This window comes from Hakea prostrata, chromosome 11 (assembly GCF_041222555.1).
Source record: "Hakea prostrata isolate BN-2017 chromosome 11, UWA_Hpros_2, whole genome shotgun sequence".
In the NCBI taxonomy this organism is placed as follows: Eukaryota; Viridiplantae; Streptophyta; class Magnoliopsida; order Proteales; family Proteaceae; genus Hakea; species Hakea prostrata.
The window spans coordinates 25,137,987-25,158,238 of record NC_142610.1 but is presented as its reverse complement, the minus strand read 5'-3'; the positions used below and the strand labels follow the sequence as shown (position 1 = coordinate 25,158,238).

The following is a 20,252-nucleotide window of genomic DNA, read 5'->3' as shown; positions in this document are numbered from 1 at the left end:
AGTTATATTATTATTATTGAGAAGAAGGGAAATTAGTTTTTGTATCCCATACACATGACTGACTACATGAGAGTGTATGATTGTTCTTCCACTTGTCTAATGTCTGATGCATCAAATGTGAAATTGACCATCTATTTTTAATTAATTGGTTATTCTATATTTGTTTGCAGATATTGCCGTAGCTAGCTTTGACAAGTAATATTTTTCCAAGTTGAATAAATTTTTTATTCTATATCTTCACGAATGTTGATTGGTTTGAAGAGTTTAATATAGTTCCACTTCTTCTTTTAAATAAAAAAATATTATTCATTGTTTTTTTCTTCATTTTGATTGATCATTCTATGTCTAAAAGGGAGAGTAGACACCCATATATGGGTTGGTGAAAACAAATGGTCGGACATATTATATACAACTTAGCAAACCAATGAAAAACCAAAAACCAAGAAGATGATACATCGCATAGGTTATTAATCAAAATGGAGTTGAATTCATCAATCAATTCGGAGTTCCAAACTTCAATTATTCTTATTAATAATGTCCAAGTCAAGCTGCAGATCGTGTAAACCACGATAAATCGTATCGTCTAACTTAACACAAGAATAAGAATATCCCTTTGATGTTACCAAAATAAAAGATAGAGAGACAGAGAATATCCCTTTTATTATTATAATTACTTTATTCTTTTGATTGTTTTTTTTCCTACTAGCTACTTTTGGAATGAAAACAAAAAACTTGAGTTTTAACGTCTTCCCGTCACTCTTTTCTCTCTTTAATTGTGATTTCTTTCTCCAATACTCCATTGCATTGCATTGCAAGGCAGATTACTATTATTGGATGAGTTGGAGTTGTTTCTGGAGGGGATCCTTCTTCCTTCCTTCCAGACTCCAGACTCCAGACTCAAGTCCAGACTCCAGAGTTCCAGTAGTAGTAGTAGTAGCTGATCGATCAGCTTTAATTATATTGATGAATTTTGAGTTCCAGTAGTAGTAGCCGCTAGCTAGCTGCATGAGCAAGGGGGGAGGGGTGGGTGGGATATATCATATATGGAGGGTGGTTTTATCTGTCTTGTCTTTCCCTTGTTGCTTCTTGTAATGGTAGTTGTAGTAGTAGAATTAGGGTTGCCGCAGCTTTTCATTGTTTCAGTTGGAGCAGATGATCATCGGCAGGTCACATATTGCACCGGTCAGGGTGAATTCTGCGGGAGGTTAAACGTTAGTTATCCCTTCTTCGTCAACAACTGGGGCTGTGCATTAGAACACCTTCACTGCATAAACGGTTCCACTCCAGTGATCAATTCCCGGCGGGATTCCGAAGACTCTATTGATTATGTGGTTCATAGCATCGACTACACCACCAGGACCGCCTTATTTCATTACAATAGCTTCACCCAAGCCTTGCTCAACGACGCTGACAAATGCAAATTCCTCTTCTACAATTTTACCACCATGCCACCCATTTTCCATCATCTCTTAACTCAACTCATAAGCCCCCGTCTCACACTAAGAGTATGCATCAACAACAAATTCAACATTACTACTACTACTCTCAACCAACATCAAGAGTATTTGAATATTAATGGTGGTGGTGGACCTGGTGGTGGTGGTGTCAATTACAGCAGCGATTATTGCAAAGTTGAGGCACTACCTGTTGTAAATCCGACTGCACCTGCACCTGCACCCATTAGTCCCAATGATCATCGTCATAGCTCTCCATATGATGATTGCAAGCTGATCTATTTTCCCGTGGATGTTCCACCTTCTACAATATTCCATGCTGGCCCGCTTCTTGTCTCACAATTATTCACTTTTGGGTTTCGTGTTCGCTGGAGCTTTCTCCCGCTCTGTCATCAGTGTGAAAATAATGGAACACTCTGCGCTCGATACGACGAAGAGTCTCAGTTCTGTTTCAATCCGAAGAATGTTCCATGGAATCCCGGTCATAAAGGTAACGATCCCTGTTCAATTAAGGCCATTATGAATTAGCTAGCCAGATTATTTATTTTAACATTTTCCTTGATTTCGTAACGATTGATCGAATTGGTTTGTGTCGACTGGCAGGGAACAAGAAGCACAGAAAGATTATAGCACTAGGTAATTTATTCCCACTCTGTGAGGTCACGACAAGAATCCTCCCCTGCTTCACCTTGTTTTCCTTTCTTAGTCTTTCAAGTATGAATCTGTCCTATATATTCCATATTTTCAGGTGTTCCCACAGGAGTTGCAGGAGGAATCCTCTTAACAATCTTATTTTCCTTGGCTATCTACAAATTTCGGGTTAAACACAACCAAGGGGTACCCCGCAACTACTCCTTGAACACGGACCCTGAAAAGAGCTTCACCCACCTTGGAATTCCCATTTTCTCCTATGCCGAGCTCGAAGAAGCGACCGATAATTTTAGTTCTGTTAATGAACTGGGAGATGGTGGCTCTGGTACTGTATACCAAGGTAAGTTAAAAATTTCGTTATCCCAACCCTCTCAATATCCCTCTCCCTTTCTCTTCTTCTTCTTTGGATAGTTATTATCTATCATGCCTTGCAAGCTATTGATCAATTTTGTTTTCTTGACAATTAATCAGGTAAGCTCCTGGATGGACGTGTTGTCGCTATCAAGCGGCTTTACCACAACGACAGCAAAAATGTCGAACGTTTCATGAATGAAATTAAGATCCTCACTTGTTTAAGCCATAAAAACCTTGTATGTCTGTATGGGTGCACTTCGTACCGCAGCCACGAACTTCTCCTTATTTATGAATTCATTCCAAACGGCACTGTTGCTGATCATCTTCACGGTGATAGAAGGAAAGTTGGATCATTACTCCCCTGGCATGTTCGCATGAGTATAGCCATAGAGACTGCAAGTGCACTATCGTACCTCCATGCTTCGGATATCATACACCGTGATGTCAAAACAAACAATATCCTCCTGGACAACCATTTCCATGTGAAAGTTGCAGATTTTGGGTTTTGTCGCATGTTCCCTGCCGATGCTTCCCATGTCTCCACTGCTCCCATGGGGACTCCGGGCTATGTTGATCCGGAATATCATCAATGCTACCAGCTTACGGACAAGAGTGATGTTTACAGCTTTGGGGTGGTGCTGATTGAGCTCATCTCGTCCAAGCCCGCTTTCGATATCAGTAGGCATCGAGATGAGATCAATTTGGCAAGCATGGCAATGAGAAAGATTCAAAATGGAGCACTGGAAGAGTTGGTTGACCCATGCCTTGGGTTTCAATCCGATTGCAGAATAACGAGGACCGTAACTTTGGTTATAGAGCTAGCATTTCGTTGCCTCCAAGAAGAGAAGGAACTAAGACCCTCCATGAATGAGGTGTTAGAAGCTTTGATGACAAGTAGTGGCGGGGCCGCCGTTGAGGATCAGTACTGCAAGGTGGTGGTGGTGGAGGATAAGGAAGTGGACAACAACGACGCAAAGCAGGTGAGGGATATCCTAACAACAAGTTATAATGATGAACATCTGCCCGACGAGGCTATAACACTACCACCACCACTACCACCACCACCAGCTTCAATGGATTCCGGCTCTGAGAATTTCATCCTGCAGTAACCATGAGGTCCATGACAGGAATGTAATGTATCTCCGGTACGTAGTTTCCCTTGTTAATTATATCACATCATTTTTTTTTTTTTTTTGGTAACAAGAGAAACACTTCATTCATTAATTAAGAAAAATACAGACACATAAAAAAATACAACGGATAAGTGCATGAAAACACAAGGTTCAGTCCGAACCAGGGAACGGAAATTGACCAAACTGTCATACATGCAATTGACAGGGTCATCCAGGCTAAGGGATGGATCAAGCCCAATAAACCCTTAGAATGAGAGCTGTAACAAATACAGCAGCAATTAAACACCAACACCCACAAAGGGGAAAGTACACCACGAATGTGGAGATTAACACGCCACAAAGGCGGACACAAAAACAAACAAGCCCGGAATCGTGGTTGTCGCGTTGGAAGCATCAATATTGTGGAGAAGATCTGGCCCTGCCATCCGTCACTGCTGTATAGGTGTACCTGTAAAGCCCGCCGCAGAAGAACTTGGACTAGAGAGAAATGGGAGCAAACAACAGATCTGGAAGAGAAGAGAAAGATCAGCAAGAAAACAAACAGAGGAAAGAGAGATGGCGACAAAAAAGGGAGAGACAGAGATAGGAGACAGGAAACGGGGGAGACGGAGATGGAGATGGGAGACAGAGACAGAGACGGAGACGGAAAGACAGAGGCGGGAGATGGGAGAGATGGAGACGAGAGAGACTGAGGTGGGAGAAACAGGAGAGACGGGAGACGGAATGTATGAAGATGTAGCTCGCTCTCTAATGTATGCTTAATTAATTAAATCGAAATGTCATATGCACCTTGGGATGGGATGGGATGGGATGGGATGTGAATCTCCTTGTTAATTAAACAAAGCCATCATCAATTAAGCCAATTTCATTTTTAGATCGATCGAATCAGCTGGCCTTTTATTATTAACTAGCTAGTACTAGTACATTTTGGGCTTTAATTCATTGATTAACGTTAACCTCACCTGCTAGTGCTGGGCCGGGTAAGCCAGCAGCCTAAATGATCGATGCCGTCCAGGTCTGGACTCTGGAGTCTGGACACCATCAACAAACCAATTAAGACTAAGAGGCCCCTTACAAGTAACAACGCAACGGTGAATCCGGATCATCACCCCATACAAGTTACATCCGCAACGGTGGGGTCAGCAGCGGAGAGCATCATCTCATCTAATAATATATTCTTCTGGTTTCTGAATTCTGAGCACTAATTAATCTTTAATTGCGTTTTAATGGGTGGCCCCCACTCACTGGAACTGAAAAATGAAAATATAACTGAAACTGCCCTGCCCTGCCCTACCCTATCATCCATCACTTCAAAAGGAAAGGGTAGGAAAGGGTAGGAAAGGGTAGGAAAGGGCAACCAACCAAATACAATACTACAGGATTCCGTATTCCACATCTCATTTCCACTCCATTTTCTTTCCATTCCATTCCGTTCCATTCCGTTCCATTCCGTTCCTGTTCATAAAACAAAACAAAGCAAAGGGAAGGAAGCAGGAAGCAACCATTACTTTCTTTCTCTGTGTCTCTCTCAACTCAGTGCCCGCCCGGAGGAGTAAAGAGAGTGCAGATGGAAGCCATTAATCAATCCCTGGGGGACACAAACAACCGGTGTTTTTTCCTCTTGTAAACGCAATTAAAACCACGAAGAAAAAGAGAAAGAGCGGCAGCGAAAGCAAGAAGAAAGAAATCCTCCACCTCCACCTCCACCTCCACCTCCACCTCTACCCAGGAATGGCGACATTGCAAAAATTCAAGCTGCTGCTGGCTACACAATGCGCCATCGCCGGCAGCCCAACACGAAGTCCCACTCCCAACAGCACCCGCAGCCCAATCATCTATCTCCGCCGTCGTAAATCCCTCAGAATGCTTCTTAGCCGCAGCGGCGGTGGAGGTGGCGGACGACGACTGCGTCGGGAGGAGGATTCGCCGGACCAGCAAGGAATCGTCACTCGTTCACATCCTCCATCGGAAAAGGAAAAGAGGAAGGATTTGCTGAGCCGCACCCTTAAAGATTTGTTCATTTCTTCTCCTCCTCCTCCGCTTCAAGCCGACAAGGTCACGAAAGCTGTCGTGAAATCCTTATTCCCTTCCTCGATCATAGATCGTCAAAACGAAAACGAAAACGAAAACGACGCGGATCGGCGCTTGACTGTTGTTGGCTCACCTAGACCACCGTTGTCCTTGGTTTTTCGGTATCGGCTGCTGCTGAGGAGAGCTTGGAGGCCCGTACTCGTTGCCATTCCCGAGTCCAACGAAACAATCTAACACTCACACACTCTCTAGATGATCTCTCTCGTTGTCGTCGGTTTTAGAAGATGTATGTATAGATATTAGATATGAAGAAAAATAATAACAGAATTCAGAATAGAGATCTCGAACATCTGGCTGCAGCCAATTTATTTTTTCTTATATCTCCAATGTACCCACTAAAGAATTTATAGATATTCGGTTTTTTTTCTTCTTTCTTTCTTTCTTTCTTTCTATTTTAGTGTGGTGTGTCCAACTCCAAACCCAAGTTGCCATTGCATTGCATTGCCAGTCGCTTATGTGAAGTGAAATTGGGTGAAAACTGTGGAAGGAACACAGTAATTAGGATGTTCTGAAAAACATCTAGTTATGATGATTTGATGCATTTTGGTGTTCATTAATTACCTTTCATCTTTCGAATTTGGAAGGTGGGTCTTTGATCATCTGACGCGGACAGAGACCAAGTAAAAAGGTGGTCAGAGTGGGAGACAAGGGGCTTTTCTTTTCAAAAATAAAACATGTAAATACAAGAAAAAGCATATGCATGTGTTGAGACTTGAGAGGAGGGAGGTTGGTGTGGAAGCAGATGATACAAAACGAGGGTTAAAAAAGTAAACCTCTAAATTTAACCAAACCTGAAAATTAATGTTCATTAACCATATGCCTGCTATAAATAAGTTCATTCAAGAAAATGTTTGCCTTCTTTTACCAAAAACAAAGAAAAAGAAAAAGAAAATGTTTGTCTTCATACTGGCATTCTGCTACTTGAAGCTGCAGCTAAGTCTAAAATTAATTATATATCAATAACAGCTAGCAGAGAGGGCTTTTAATTATGATACTTAAACTATCAAGGATTCTGAAGGAATTTAACTTTATAAGGAAGGCTATAAATATATATGGAACATGCCAGATTCTGTTGTTGTATAGCCCGTGAGCAGTGAAGTGAACCATGCATATATAGTAACTTATTGTCATGTGGGCCTGTGCCTGTGGCAAAGGTAAACAAAGAAGAAGCATATATATATATATATTGACCAATTTTAATGAAATACGCGGTCCATGTCGCTATGAAGTTAATGCCGAATTCTTCCACTCATACTCATAAAAGGCAAAGGAAGTTCCTCGATCTTTCCAACGTAGAAAAGACACACACACACACAAACAAACAATTGCACCGACCTTCTCTTTCCAGTTGTGTTGTTCTTTCCTTACCATCACAATGCCATTTATAACATTCTCAACCTCTGCTTCTTATTTCCTTGCTTACACCTCTCGTTTTATTCTTACCCATACCTGTTTTTCTTTTCAATTTGTTCTGCTATTCTCTACCTTAAATTTGTTTATACAGAAAAGGAAGTGGATAGAATAAACAATATAAAATTTGTTAGTGCCCTTACAACCACCATCTCTTCTGTCCTTGAAAGCTTGAAGTAATATATATATATATATATATATATATATATATGCTCAAACTGCAACCAGTAAGAATAGGAGCATAGCTTATCCAAGTTGGACCAGTCTTGCCCCATTAGTTCATCATCTCCACACACAACTCTTCGCTTGCCCGCCAACTCCTCCAACAAAAATTGAGTGATATAGAAACTGCATAAAAAGTGGGAAATGAAATGATTGAGAGCAACATTGTTTCCTGGTGAAATGACTGAGGGAGAGTTTTTTTTTTAAACCCTTATTTTTCGTGGTGTTTAGGGGAGTGGCATTTTTTTTTTTGTATAAAGATTTTTCATTAAAGGATCAAAAGACCGAGACAAGCTCGTGGGGACAGCAAAAGAGTCATCCAGCCACGGAGTGGTAATAAGCCAAGATGTCGAGCTCGGAATCGACAATGCCACCTTTGTTAGTTTATCGGCCAAAACATTGGCCAATCTAGGAACAAAACAAAAAATGCATTTCTCAAGTTGAGGAGTTGCATTTTTATCATAGGTAGTTGTAATTGTAATGGAATGCTGCTTTTACAATTTGAACCATCCCATACTCCTGAAGGCACTCCCCTCTCGCTGACATCCAAGATAATTTGTCATATTTCCATTCTGTGGTGTTTGATCATGTGTAATTCATGTTTTCTATTTGAATAAATTTTTCTTTACCCAAAAAATAATTTTATACGAGAATCACAAGAAAAACATTTTATTGGAAAACTTTTCATTTTATTGTTGGGCAGAGAAAACTTTTCATTTATCTTCACTTTTATTAGCAAAAGAAGGGCTGTCCTTCAGCCCCCACGACATACAACATATTCCTTCAGGTTGAGGATTAATGGGATGAAATGGGTGCCATACATGATATGAGAGAGGATTTTATATTTTGGAATTCCTCCCCTAAAAAGGAGTAATAACGACTTCAAATATGTTAGAAAATCTAATCTTTCCAACCAAATGACCTGATATTCCATTCTTATTTTGAATTGAACCCAGAAAAGGAAATTACAACAGAAAGTGGGAGTCAATGATGAACCAATAATCCACTCATACTGTCATATTTCTCCCTTCAAACCAACGAAAAGCGGCGTGTATCCATTCGCAAAAATTTCTCTCTTAAGCCAAACCAAGGTGCCTGAATATAGATTAATTTACCCCTTTTCTTGAAAAGTGAAATCCCTCAAATTCTCAGGGAAATAAATCTACCATCAAAGTTCCATTAGAAAATTTGTAAGCAAGCTCCTAAGCAATTTTCACTGCAAGATACCACCAAAGGTTCAACACTTCGTTGGCAACGACGAGCACCTCTGGTAATATATGTAATACTTCCCCCTCCCCCTCCAAAAAAAGAATAAATAAATAATTTCACCGCAAAATTGTTTTCACATTTGACATAAAATTCGGGCCAAGAACAGAGGATTAATTAGTACAAAATTGATTTTGTAAGCAATCGTTGTTTATCCACACATACTTTTCACTACTGGTACAGGAAAAATATCTTAGTTAGGAGTTCTCCCCCAACAAAGAAAGAAGGTCAGTAAATAAATGATGCATACATTATTTGCTTGCACATTTGAAATGATTCCCCTTAATGGTAAAATGGAAGGTGGAAGAATCAGTCTCTTGCAGTTAGTTGTTGCCCTCTACCTATAGGAGTTGAGATGCTTCTTTTACTAGATTGAACCTTTGAAGGTTGGAGCATTATCCATCATCATTTGTTTATCCAAATCCTCCATTTTCTTTCTTGGGCTTCACAGTGGTTTTCATTGGCCTTGCGTAAGCTTCTACTCAGGAGGTAAAACACGCCGTAAAAATCTCTGGATCATCTCATAACTAGTAAAAGTAATAACTGCAGCTGGGGTTGTTCTCAAAAGATTAGTCGCACAGCCCCGGTAAAAACCAGGGACACCTTCCTTTTGGAAGATCTTTTTGATGCAGTCCACAACACCAGCATACTTGATCTCAGCATTGTGTGCTTGCCCTTGCTCTTGCAGCCTAGCACGCACAACCTGATTGCATGGTAATTGCAGGTTGAAACATTAAGATACGACCAGAATGTGACACCACTTAGTAGGCAAACGTATCACCCTTACTAGTCACATGTTTAATATACTCTACTGAAAACATACCTCATGAGGATAAGTCATAGTGGATGCAAGTATTTTAGCTATTGAAGAAGCAATGGCAACACGTCCGGGACCAAGTTTATCAACGGTTGTCTCATCTGAAAAGTTTTAAATACCACGATTAGCAACATGTAGTCCAAGAAACAACTGTAGATACTGTATTCAGACAGTATTGTAGTTACCCCGTCTTGCTAAATAAGTCTTGATCTTTTCATATGCTGGAAATTGGATGGCGACATGGCTTACCCCTGCTAATGAAGGCAAAACACCACTGTTTTACCACATGAAAATAGCATCAGATGCTGAAAGTATTGAATCTAAACATTTATTTGGGATGAAGTACACAACTTAGACAATAGGACTCTAAGCTGCTCCAGCTTCCAAATTCCAAGTTACCACAGCATGAACATGATAGAGCTTCTGATATAATTTGATTCAGAAGCCATGATGAGCACAAGTCACGAGGAATTGTGATAAGACCCTGGGTCCTTAATCAAATGTGCACCTAAGTCCCTCTTCCAGCAGAACCCCTGCAATTGTCGTGATATACACAAGCTCTCTCTCATGCACACACCCAGCAGTTGTTCAACCTCGATACAAAGCTTAAATGAAAATGGGAAATGGCATTTCGTTAACTCAATAAAAATGGCAACACTCCAATACACAGGATTAGAAGGTTTGTATCAGAAACCTTCTAATACAATCCACTGCTAGCCCCAACCTAGGGTTTTTCCCTCCCCGCAAGCAAGCTTGCCTAAGCACCACTCACCCAATCCAATCCCCCCCCCCCCTCACAGTCCCTCTCTTCCCTTTAATATAGTCCCAGAAAAATCCTAACAAATGCAATCCTAACAACCTACTTTTCCATGTAGACGAGCATGAGATCACTTCCCATGTTTGGAATTGATACCCTTCAACACCATCCTTACTCTAACCCTACTGTGTATGCCCTTCAGTATTGGTGTCCTAACAAAGTGTCAAATATGAAAATTAGAACAAGGCAGCAGAAACGATGCATCATTTTGATTGGAACTGCCGCAAGTTTGATTCTAAAAAGTGAACACATATCTTTGAACCATAAATAGTAAGGAAAGACTGACCTATACAACCCTCGGATTCCCTCTTCATGCAGAATCCTTCTCAAAGCAGAAAATATGCTAGTGTAAGGCACCACATCTGGTCTCATTCCCTGTGTCTGAAGAAAGAAGCAAATAAGTAGAAGAAATAAGAAAACCATTATAAGAAATAAAGAAAGTTAATTCCTATAGCCAGTACCAGTGCACCTCTAACCAAACCTATTATCTTCTGGCCACATTATAATACATTGCACACGATAGCAGAAGATGAACATAGAACATGCATTAAAAAATCTTCCACTGTTCAAACCCTATATAGTGGTCACAGAGTGGAACTTCAGATGTTCAAACCTTACAGTGTGACACTGGAAAATAGGGAACTTGCATATGATGATAAGCTTAAGAAAGAGAAGACTGACTTGTGTCTCCAGGAGTTCCAACGGTAAACAAACTACATTTCCTGAATAAATATAAAAATAATTTCATGGAGCACAAGCATGGAATTGATATGAAAATAAGAACCCAGAAGTCTCATTCTAAAACCAGTCAGTGACCCAGTATTGGGGTATCTAGCAATGGGAAACATTGTGGCAAATGGCAATACTAAATGAGCCAGAGAAGGAATGAGACCATAAACTGCATTAAACTTTCATGTTAATTGGAACCGAAGTATGAACTAAAAGCACATTATTCCAAGAAGTACGAATCCTTGCCACTAAACCTGACAACTGCTTTCATAGTGTAATGTTAATTCATGGGAAACATGGGGAATTTGCACCTAAAACATCAGAGATCAGACTAAAAGAAAAAACAGAGGTTTCATACACAAGCTAGAACCTTTAGGCTCCGTGATATCACGTCTATTCCACAACCACTAAGAAACAAATAATAAATTCATAGCTTAAGATATGTAAAACTACAGAGGAAAATGGAGCTAAAGTCTCTTTACATTGAACAGCTGATAGATACACTTCTACATGCTAGTTAGTTGTCAACTGCAGTGTGGACACTGAGATTTAACTGCCCTGAATTTTGAAGTTATAGATAGATTGTTTGAAGTATGAACTAGCGCCATGGAACAAATCCTAATGCATCCTTCTTTAACTAGGAGTATATTGATCCAAAATGCAAAAATTAAAAACCGTTTCCATGGTTACAGACAACCTGAACATCCAGCAGAAGGCTACAAAGAAAACATGAAACCAATTCAGGTATGGTTGAACATGTGCAACACTTTCTGTTAACACTTTAGGAGGATTGAATGTTCTCTTTTTTATGTCTCCATAACAAAAAGCAAAGCACACGTGATAAATATTGCTGCCTACCTGATGATTGTTGGGTTTTCTTTTTTCTTTTATCTGTTTGTTGACTTTTTTTTTCCGGGGGAATTTGATGTTTTCACTGCTTTATCTTAGATAGAATGTAGGTTCACTGATGGAAAACCAGCTGCCAAGAAAAAGGTGAGGAGAGATCCTTTGGACACACTAATCCTTCTTTTATCGAAGTCAGATATCAACCACACCAACGGAAACTAGGTCATTGCTGTCACTGACGGAGATTGTAAAGCCAAAAAGGCCCTTTGACTGGATATAACTTCTAAGAAAGCAAGGTTCTCAACCAGGTAGTCATCATTCCTGAACCTGATCTTATCTCTTTATCCCAGTTACTCTGTTCCTGCTTATAGTTTTATGGTGCATCCTTCGTGCATTGTACATTTAAACATTATAACAAATCATCCTGTTTATCAGACCTCACCTTTGAACTTACAATTGATCATCATGGTCCCATAAACTTCTACCACATCTGTCCTTGATCAACTAAATTAAATCATGAAAAATTAATACCCCAAATTAAAAAAAAAAATTGCTTTCTGCTTCGCAGAAAAGCATCCTTTTGACAAAATATTTTACAAAATGTTTCTGATTTAAGTGATTGGAAAGTAGAAATAATTGAAAGGTCTGACCAATGCATTGATTCAGAGCTTCTGTGTGCTCAAGAGATTAAAGCATGGTTGCAGTTAGGTGAATTTGTAAGACATGATTATCATTTATTAAACAACTCTAATAATATGGACATACTTGGAGTCTAGTCTTGACAACCCACAATGGATTGGTCACAATGGCTGTGGCAGCCCCTGCGCCTGAAGCAGCTACAATACTTGCACCAAGTGTAAGTTGTTCATTCTGATCCACTGCATCAATCCATTTGATATCCGTTAGACCAAAGTACCAAACTAACTTACTGCAGTCAGTGAAGGTTCATAACTTGCAAATAATTAAGCTTAAGTAACAGTATAACACGTCCTCAAGGGAAGAAGACACAAATAAGCCTTCTCCTGACAAAATAAATCTTCATGAGAAAATAAGGAAACAGTTAGAGGAAACTTGAACCAACCATCTGAATGAAGTATGCCCTTGAGGTGCTCATAAACTGTGAAATAAACCTAAAGAAGGAAATTAGCACTTTTCAGCATTTATTTTCAAGTTAAAAAGAAGCATCTCCTGACATATATTTTGAAACAGAAAAATACAGTATCTGCATTCATTCACATTCATATATTACTATCAAAAGAATATCAGATCATCCATTCCAATTAAGGAATTTTATTTATTACATCCTAACAAATGAAAAGCCGGGAAGAACTGATAAACAGTGAAGTGGGGATATAGTCATAGTTGTCTGTGTCAAAGATACAGAAAGTGTTGGAGGGGACAAACCACAGCATGACCAATATGTTCAAGACACCGGCTAGGCAACAAGGAACCTCTCAGGCCATAGTTGTCACCATGCCAAGGCAAACCAAAGTGTTCACAGGGGGCAAAAATTAAGGTGACATCAGAAAGGATCAATCCATAAAAAGCTGTTCGTGCAATGCCTCAACAACTATTTTAGTAGAAATAAGAAGCCCATAGGGTTAGTTACATATGCATTGGACCTTTGATCCAATGAGTTTTCCTTGTTACCTTGATGGTCCTACAATACAGGTAGGAGGTAAGTTAAGAGTCTATTTCTTTACTTGTCATTGAAGTGTTTTAGTTAGGCTCGAATCTGTCCTTGTTTTAGTTGTTTCTTTCTTATTTTACCCGGAGTACAGGAGAATTAGACTACCTCCACAGCAAGCTAATGATTGGACTTATAGATTGAATCCTGCTCAGAGTCTTTTAATTTTAACAATAAAGGACTACACAAATGAAATTTGATAATCTAAGGAGAAGCTTTTGAAACCTAGGTCGAATTCCAGGTGGCAGTTTTGTTCTGACAGAAAACCTGCAAGTCAGGTGGATTTCCTGATTAATCCAAGATGGTTGTGTTCCATGGTTTTTATCAGTAGTTCTGATAGTATCCATAAATATACATAGGTTACGTCTTACATGTGTTTAGGCCTGTATTGTATAAAACAATATTCTCCTATATCTGATCATATGTTAAGAAACTGAGTTGGCTTCACAACCGCTTTCAATAAGTAAATTTCCTTCCCACGTGAAAAGTAGTTCTAGGAAAGCCTACAGTAGATAAAAGTGTCAGGTCCTAATTTTTTAAAAGGGAAGAAATTATCGTCAGATCCAAAGGGAAAAAGTAGAAGAGACCACATATCCTAGAAAATCCTTCTAATGACTCAAAAGGACACATTCATAATTTTTTTAATTTTTTTTGGGGGGGAGGGGAAGCCCTAAGAAAGATAATACTCACAGCCCAGTTTGGAAGTAGTGCCAGTATTGTTGGAGAAAGACCACGATACATTCCCCTCAGACCCTCATTTTTAACTATGTTCTGTAAGCTCACAACAATGATACTCCCTGATTTTAATCACACAATAAATAGCATCAGAAAGTTCAGATATCAATAACCCATAACTCAATAACGAAATGTATGAACACAAACAGGAATGAGTGTAAGTATATACAACATAAAACTTAATAATGTCAATCTGTTCTTAGTTTGTCTCTCTTTATAGTCTTCCCCTCCCAACCAAACACCCCCAACCCCCCCCCCCCCAAAAAAAAAAAAAAAAAGAGGATCTTCCATTAGCAGGGAAAAGTACTAATATTTCTTGAGAATTAGACCAAACATAAAATATGTCCCAGGATGGAACCATGACTATCATGTCAAAGAGAACCTCAAGCTAATATCCTACAATGTCGAACTCTACAAGGAAGCTGGGAAGAATTAACTGAAATGTTCTCAGGTCCCCATCTGAATAAATTATAGAATCCCACATGCACATGCACTAAACAGACATCCCATCAAGTATAACAAAATTCCACTGCAAAAGATGAGTTCATGTAAATTGCAACAACAAGAGCATAAAGGACCCTATGTTATGTTGTGACCTGAATTCTTGTACCCGTTTCGGAAAACAAACCCGCACCAACATATTTTGGTGGGCAACCCCAATGACCAGTTTTTGGAGATCTGTGGTGGAAGCGGAAGGCTGGGCCGATAGGACCTAACCTGATGGATCAACCCGTTTACCCAATGGAGTCTATATATATGTAACTTACGTTCGCCTACCACATCATTCAGAGATTTTGGGATTTTCGATTAGGGTTTTGGGTGAGAGTTCTTGTAACGTCATTCTTCGCGATTGGTTGTGAGATCTTTTTTTGTACTTCTTCCACATAGTGAAAAGCTCTTCCTCTTCGCCCGTGGACGTAACACCCGCATTGGTGTGTGAATCACATTAAATCTCTATTTGTTTTCGTTTTCTTTCTTTTTCGATTCGCTATTTCATGGTATTCGTTTTAACACCCTCAGTGTCCAATGTAAAGTTTCATTTTTCTTTTGAAGTTTCTCTCTTGTTTTCCTTTTATCCTATCTTTGATTGTTCTCCAAAACAGCACCCACACCTTCAACTGGCCAAGCAGTGGCAAGTGGAAAGTTGTCTAACTTGTCTGAGGTTTGAACCGGGAATGTTTGTCTTGCAACCAGGATTCCAAAACCAGTTCCCATATTCTTTCTTTTTCAAAACGGAAGTCGATCATATTAAAATAAGAAGTAAAAAAGTATATACAACAGAGTATAACAAGACATTTTCTTCAAAGGATGTTATTCCCTAAAACAGCATGGCACATAACCCCAGATTATGAGTTCTCACTCATACCCTTTTTTTATTCTTAATCTTGACTTCCGCATCGCCCCAGCTCAGTTCCCATTTTATTCAATGTGGCCAAAACCTGATTGTAACTGAAGCATGCTCTTTTGCTGCTGATTTCACAAGAAAGTCTGCAATCAGGTTTGGTTCCCCGTTAGCAATGAGTTATTTTCAACTCGATATCTCCCAGATATTTTGAGAGCACTTGCCATTGTTGCAAAATAAATCAAGGCATCTTCCTCTTATTCACTGCCATTACTTAACACAGAAACTGAATCTGCCTTCATCCAGAGTTGTTGTATGTGATGTGATCGCACCACTTCCAATACTTTAACCAGCCCTTCAAACTCTGCTTTGAAGTTTGTCTTCACTCCCAGGAGGACGCTAAAAGAACAACAACATCCTTGCCTCTAATATCTATTATCAGACCCCCTGCCGCTGACTGACCAGGATTTTCCCATAGTTGGTTTCTGTTCAACCGATACTTCAAATAATAATATAATAAATACGTAGTTTCTGTTCAAACAAATCTCTGTACCAAATTACAAGATTTCTATATAAAGCATTCAATTTTGTATTGACCAAAGAATAAGGTTACTTTTGTCTTCCAAAAAAAATAAAAATAAAAAATAAGGTTACCGCAAACTGAAAGAACCATTTCTACTAAATTACAGATTTTTAAGCCACAGAGGAAGCAGATATCTGGAAATTGTTGTACCTTTGTGACCAGCAGGCGCTTTGGGCAGCCCATGGACCTGGAGTCTAGTCTTTATCACATCCAAAGGGCATACGAAGGTGGCAGCAAAGGCTCCTACAGTGCGACATGATAGAGAAATTATGATTAGTGGGAGAAAAACTTGCAAACGCTTGAAAGTCATCCAACGAAACCTTATCATATATCATAGATCATAGAAAACCTTTGCAAGCTTTCTTTCGGTAATTTAGACCAACCAAATAGGATCTCATCCTAGAACAGCAGTTGCGACATAAAATTCGAAATAGCAGAGATTATATGTAGCACGGAGTAACGAGAAAATTGAAGAACAGGAATAGTAATAAACCTAGAAAGCAAATTCGAAAATTCTAGCAGACAGTAAAATTAGTGAATTATGGTATAAAAAATAAAAAAGGAAGACGGTTGGCAGAGAAACAAACCTGCGGCGGCACCGGCAGCAGCGTTGCAGAGAAGATCTCTGGTGGTTGGACCATTCGATGACTCTGCAGTCATCCTGAAAATCGAGACAGAAGAGAGAATTCGAAACCTGAGAAGTAAAGAAATGAATTTGGGTGCCTTCCTGATTCATAGATTTGACGGAACAAAAGCAAGGTTGCATGGGTTAGAGATTTAAACAAGCCATTCGACGGACGTTGCACATTACACTACATCTACACCTACACGTGGAATTGAATTCTGGTTGAAGCAGAGAAGACGATGGGAGATGAAAGTTAAGCAGAAAAGAAGCAAGAGAAATAATGGAGAAATGGTTCGTTCAGAACTCACAATTCAGGAAACGTAATAAAAATTCGTCGACATTAGCCCCCATGTATGTAGAGACCAGAGAATCGGTTTATTGGGCGAACCATTCTCACTTGCATCTGATTTATAAGACGAGTTGGTCGTTGGTCGTAGGCCGTGGCCCGTGGCCCGTAGGGGAGTTTTATTTATTAGAAGAAGAGTTTGCTTGACGCAATGGTATTGGAATGGACCTTATAATTAATTTACAAAAGGGTCCGTCCAGGTCCAGGTCCAGGTCCAGGTCCAGGTCCAGGTCCAGGTCCAACACGGCACAAGTACAAGTGTAGAACCACCCTGACCCCGTGCTTTGCAAGTTTTAACAAATATATTTAACAAACTCTTTTAACAATTTTCTTTTTCATTTTTCTTGAAACCCTTATAGAGTAAAATGGTACGATTAACCTTCCATAGTGTACTAAAAGTCTAGAACCAACGTTTTTTTTTTTTTTTTTCTTCAAATTGATAAAAGATGGTGAGAAAGGGAGTTATCTGAAAAATAAAAATAAAGTCTTTAAATTATTGACGATCAAAATCCCCAACTTTTGGACCACTTCAATTAGAGGGGTGGTCCTTTCCACCACTATTGATCCGTTTCACATTAAATGGAAATGATTTTCAATGGATGAGGGGAATCACCTTCGGTACATGCATGGGAGCAAAATTCTTCTTATTTTTAAAAATTATTACTACCTTATTGGTAGAGAGAGAATTCTTTCTGCCGCATACTTTGTAGGTGCTTTTTAAGGGGTGTGGTGCGCGGTAACATTGAGAGTATATAAAGAGGTCTAAAGCACAGCGAGGTATATATATAAAAGTATATAACCATAGATACTAAAATTTAAACAATTGAGTTTCCATTCTTCGTGGTGAAGACTGAAGAGAAAAGCCTGTTGAGCCATCACATTATTCTAAGATGTATCATATTCCTCTCAATGGAGAGTGGAGACCAAGCGCCCTACAGAACATGTGGTGGAGTCAAATCTCACTTGCAATGGACCAGATCGAGAAGGAACGGTACAAATTAAGTCTTCATCTTTAGAAACTTAAAATCAGATCAGGAGTAACAATTCAATGATGCAACTCAGTATTAGAATGCATGGTGGCTGAAGTGATTTTTCTTCCCATTCTAAAAGATGGAATTGATGACTAATTAAAAGATGTACATATTGCAGCTTCAGAAAAGCCTCTGGCACCCAATTTTGCCTTTCAACCAAGGCAAAAAAAGCATGCATAAACTCCCAACATAACAAAGATTTTACTCAAGTCTTCCCTAAAATGTGTTTGCATCCACCTCCATTTCTTTCAAAATCTTGAATTATTCCCTCACAGACGAGCATTGCTTGTTTGGGCAACTCAGCACTAGTCATAAATCTCTCGAGTTCATCAACAGCCGCCTTTCCATCCAGAGCTAATAACCTGCAAATTAATAGAACTGGATTATTACTCAGCTGGTTCTAGTGTGGCCCAACCAAACTCCACTTCTGTTAACCACGACACCAGTTACAAGTAAAGGTTCTCTGATAATACTGTACCCATTGAGTAGAGATGAAATGGTTGAATCCACAAACTGCTGCGTGCTTCTCAGGTTTAAACTTTCGCAAAGCCTCTGATTCCTCTGCAATTAATATTTTTGATGTTGGTTTTCTGCGAAGAAGGAATCCGAATAATCCAAAGGAATAATCTTTGTCACAATCCGCTTGTTTAGTTTCATCTGTCTCCTAATCTTTGACTCCTGGGTTTGTTTCCTCGGTTCCTCGCTTGCATAAAAGATAGCAGACCGATGGTGTGTTGTGTGTACTAACCCCAAAATCCTGCAACCCAGCTAAAAGGGAAGAACTACAACAAGGAAGATACAAGCCTTGTCAGCAAAGAGAAGAGAATTACCAGATACTGTTTGTTGGTGGGATCGTGGGTTTCCCAGAACTTGTCACATAGAGACCGGTAAGGTATCTTCCGTACGTGTGTCGTATATCGGTAAATGACTTTGACTGCTTCAGTGTGACCCGTGGCCGTGAATCCTTCATGAACCTGCAAATCACGAATTACGTACCACCAACGAAGAATCCTTGAGACAAGAAGGAAAGATCTTCAAAATGGATCTCTTTAATTAGACCTTTTCAAGTTTGGGTTTTTTTGTTTCTCCACAATATCCTGTAGCTATCTTCACGACTCCTCCTACACGTCCAAACGCGGCTTCAACGCCCCCAAAAACTAGCTACAATAACATAACAGTCACGCATTGATTAATTGAACGAGACACAAACTGAGACGAAGAGATATAGAAAGCTATTTCAAGGGCCAGTACCCCCAGCAAAAACTGCTTCACCGAGAAACTCCAATGGAACAGCGAGGGAGGAGGATTTTGTTTGATTCTCAATTTTGGTTTGAGGAAGTAATTTTGATACATGTAACTACCACAATGATCCAATTGCCTATGGGCTCCGATTGATTTTCTTCGATTCAAAGCTTCTTCCTGCATCTTTGCGATCACTCTGAAATCTGAAGATAGTATATATATCATCTTGACAGGATTTAGTGGCTTCAGAAAACGAGAAACAGGTAGCAGTTGATACTTTCAAAGTTCTTTTTGGTGTGAATGAGTGATATTTTCAAAGTCAAACGGGGTTTGGAAGTTTGATTTAGACATGCAAACGGATCGGCTCGAATACACCAGTATCTGAATTCATCCGAATGGCAAAACCGTTATTCGAATCTAAATCCGGCCTAAATTTAGAGAAGGCATTCGAATTCGATTCCAGAACTTTATCCAATATCTGATAATGTTAAGGAAACTTCCTAATGTAAGCCATGTGGCACTTATATTTGTAATCTCAAATACTATAAATAACACGATTGACTCTTCAGATTAATTACTCTGAAGATTACTTTAACATGGTATCATTGAGTCGGTTCTTAATACATCTGCTGATCTTCATGGGCTTGCTGATTTTAATGGGTCTTCTTTGCCTGTTACGGACTCTCATGCCTCTCCTTCAGTTGGGCCCCCGCTAATTCGTAAGCATCATATGATAACACGTAATATGGATGGTACTCGTGTTACTCGTATGCCTCTTAGCTTGTCTTCTACCAAGCATCCCATATCTATGGCCTTGATGTCTTCTGTTGCGTGAACCTAGTTGTTATTCACAAGCTGTTAAAAATGCTGA

The 20,252-nt window shown here is 39.5% G+C and overlaps 3 protein-coding genes across 5 annotated transcripts; 2 read left to right on the top strand and 1 right to left on the bottom strand.

Moving 5' to 3' along the window:
• Window positions 1–1,045: 1,045 nt before the first annotated feature.
• Window positions 1,046–3,932, top strand: LOC149001082 (LEAF RUST 10 DISEASE-RESISTANCE LOCUS RECEPTOR-LIKE PROTEIN KINASE-like 1.1). Of its 3 annotated transcripts, XR_016170820.1 has the most exons (6): window positions 1,046–1,944; window positions 2,058–2,090; window positions 2,203–2,445; window positions 2,577–3,359; window positions 3,392–3,604; window positions 3,798–3,932. XR_016170820.1 is itself a non-coding variant. In XM_089140746.1 (5 exons), exons 1-5 carry the CDS (start codon window positions 1,092–1,094, stop codon window positions 3,409–3,411), a joined length of 1,920 nt encoding a protein of 639 aa, XP_088996872.1. In that variant the 5' UTR covers window positions 1,046–1,091; the 3' UTR covers window positions 3,412–3,646. The 3 variants fall into 3 exon arrangements, 2 of the variants coding, with proteins under 2 accessions (XP_088996872.1, XP_088996871.1); XM_089140746.1 differs by lacking the exon at window positions 3,798–3,932 and having other exon boundaries at window positions 2,215–2,445; window positions 3,392–3,646; XM_089140745.1 differs by lacking the exon at window positions 3,798–3,932 and having other exon boundaries at window positions 3,392–3,646.
• Window positions 3,933–5,015: 1,083 nt separating this feature from the next.
• Window positions 5,016–6,014, top strand: LOC149001081 (50S ribosomal protein-like protein). The gene has a single exon (XM_089140750.1). It carries the CDS (start codon window positions 5,324–5,326, stop codon window positions 5,855–5,857), a length of 534 nt encoding a protein of 177 aa, XP_088996876.1. The 5' UTR covers window positions 5,016–5,323; the 3' UTR covers window positions 5,858–6,014.
• Window positions 6,015–8,645: 2,631 nt separating this feature from the next.
• Window positions 8,646–17,167, bottom strand: LOC149001080 (nicotinamide adenine dinucleotide transporter 2, mitochondrial-like). The gene is made up of 9 exons (XM_089140749.1): window positions 16,725–17,167; window positions 16,288–16,380; window positions 14,168–14,274; window positions 12,872–12,920; window positions 12,556–12,668; window positions 10,502–10,596; window positions 9,584–9,672; window positions 9,405–9,499; window positions 8,646–9,284 (listed from the first exon to the last, which is right to left on the bottom strand). The coding sequence occupies exons 1-9, from the start codon at window positions 16,795–16,797 to the stop codon at window positions 9,060–9,062; spliced, it is 939 nt and encodes a 312-aa protein (XP_088996875.1). The 5' UTR covers window positions 16,798–17,167; the 3' UTR covers window positions 8,646–9,059.
• Window positions 17,168–20,252: the final 3,085 nt, after the last annotated feature.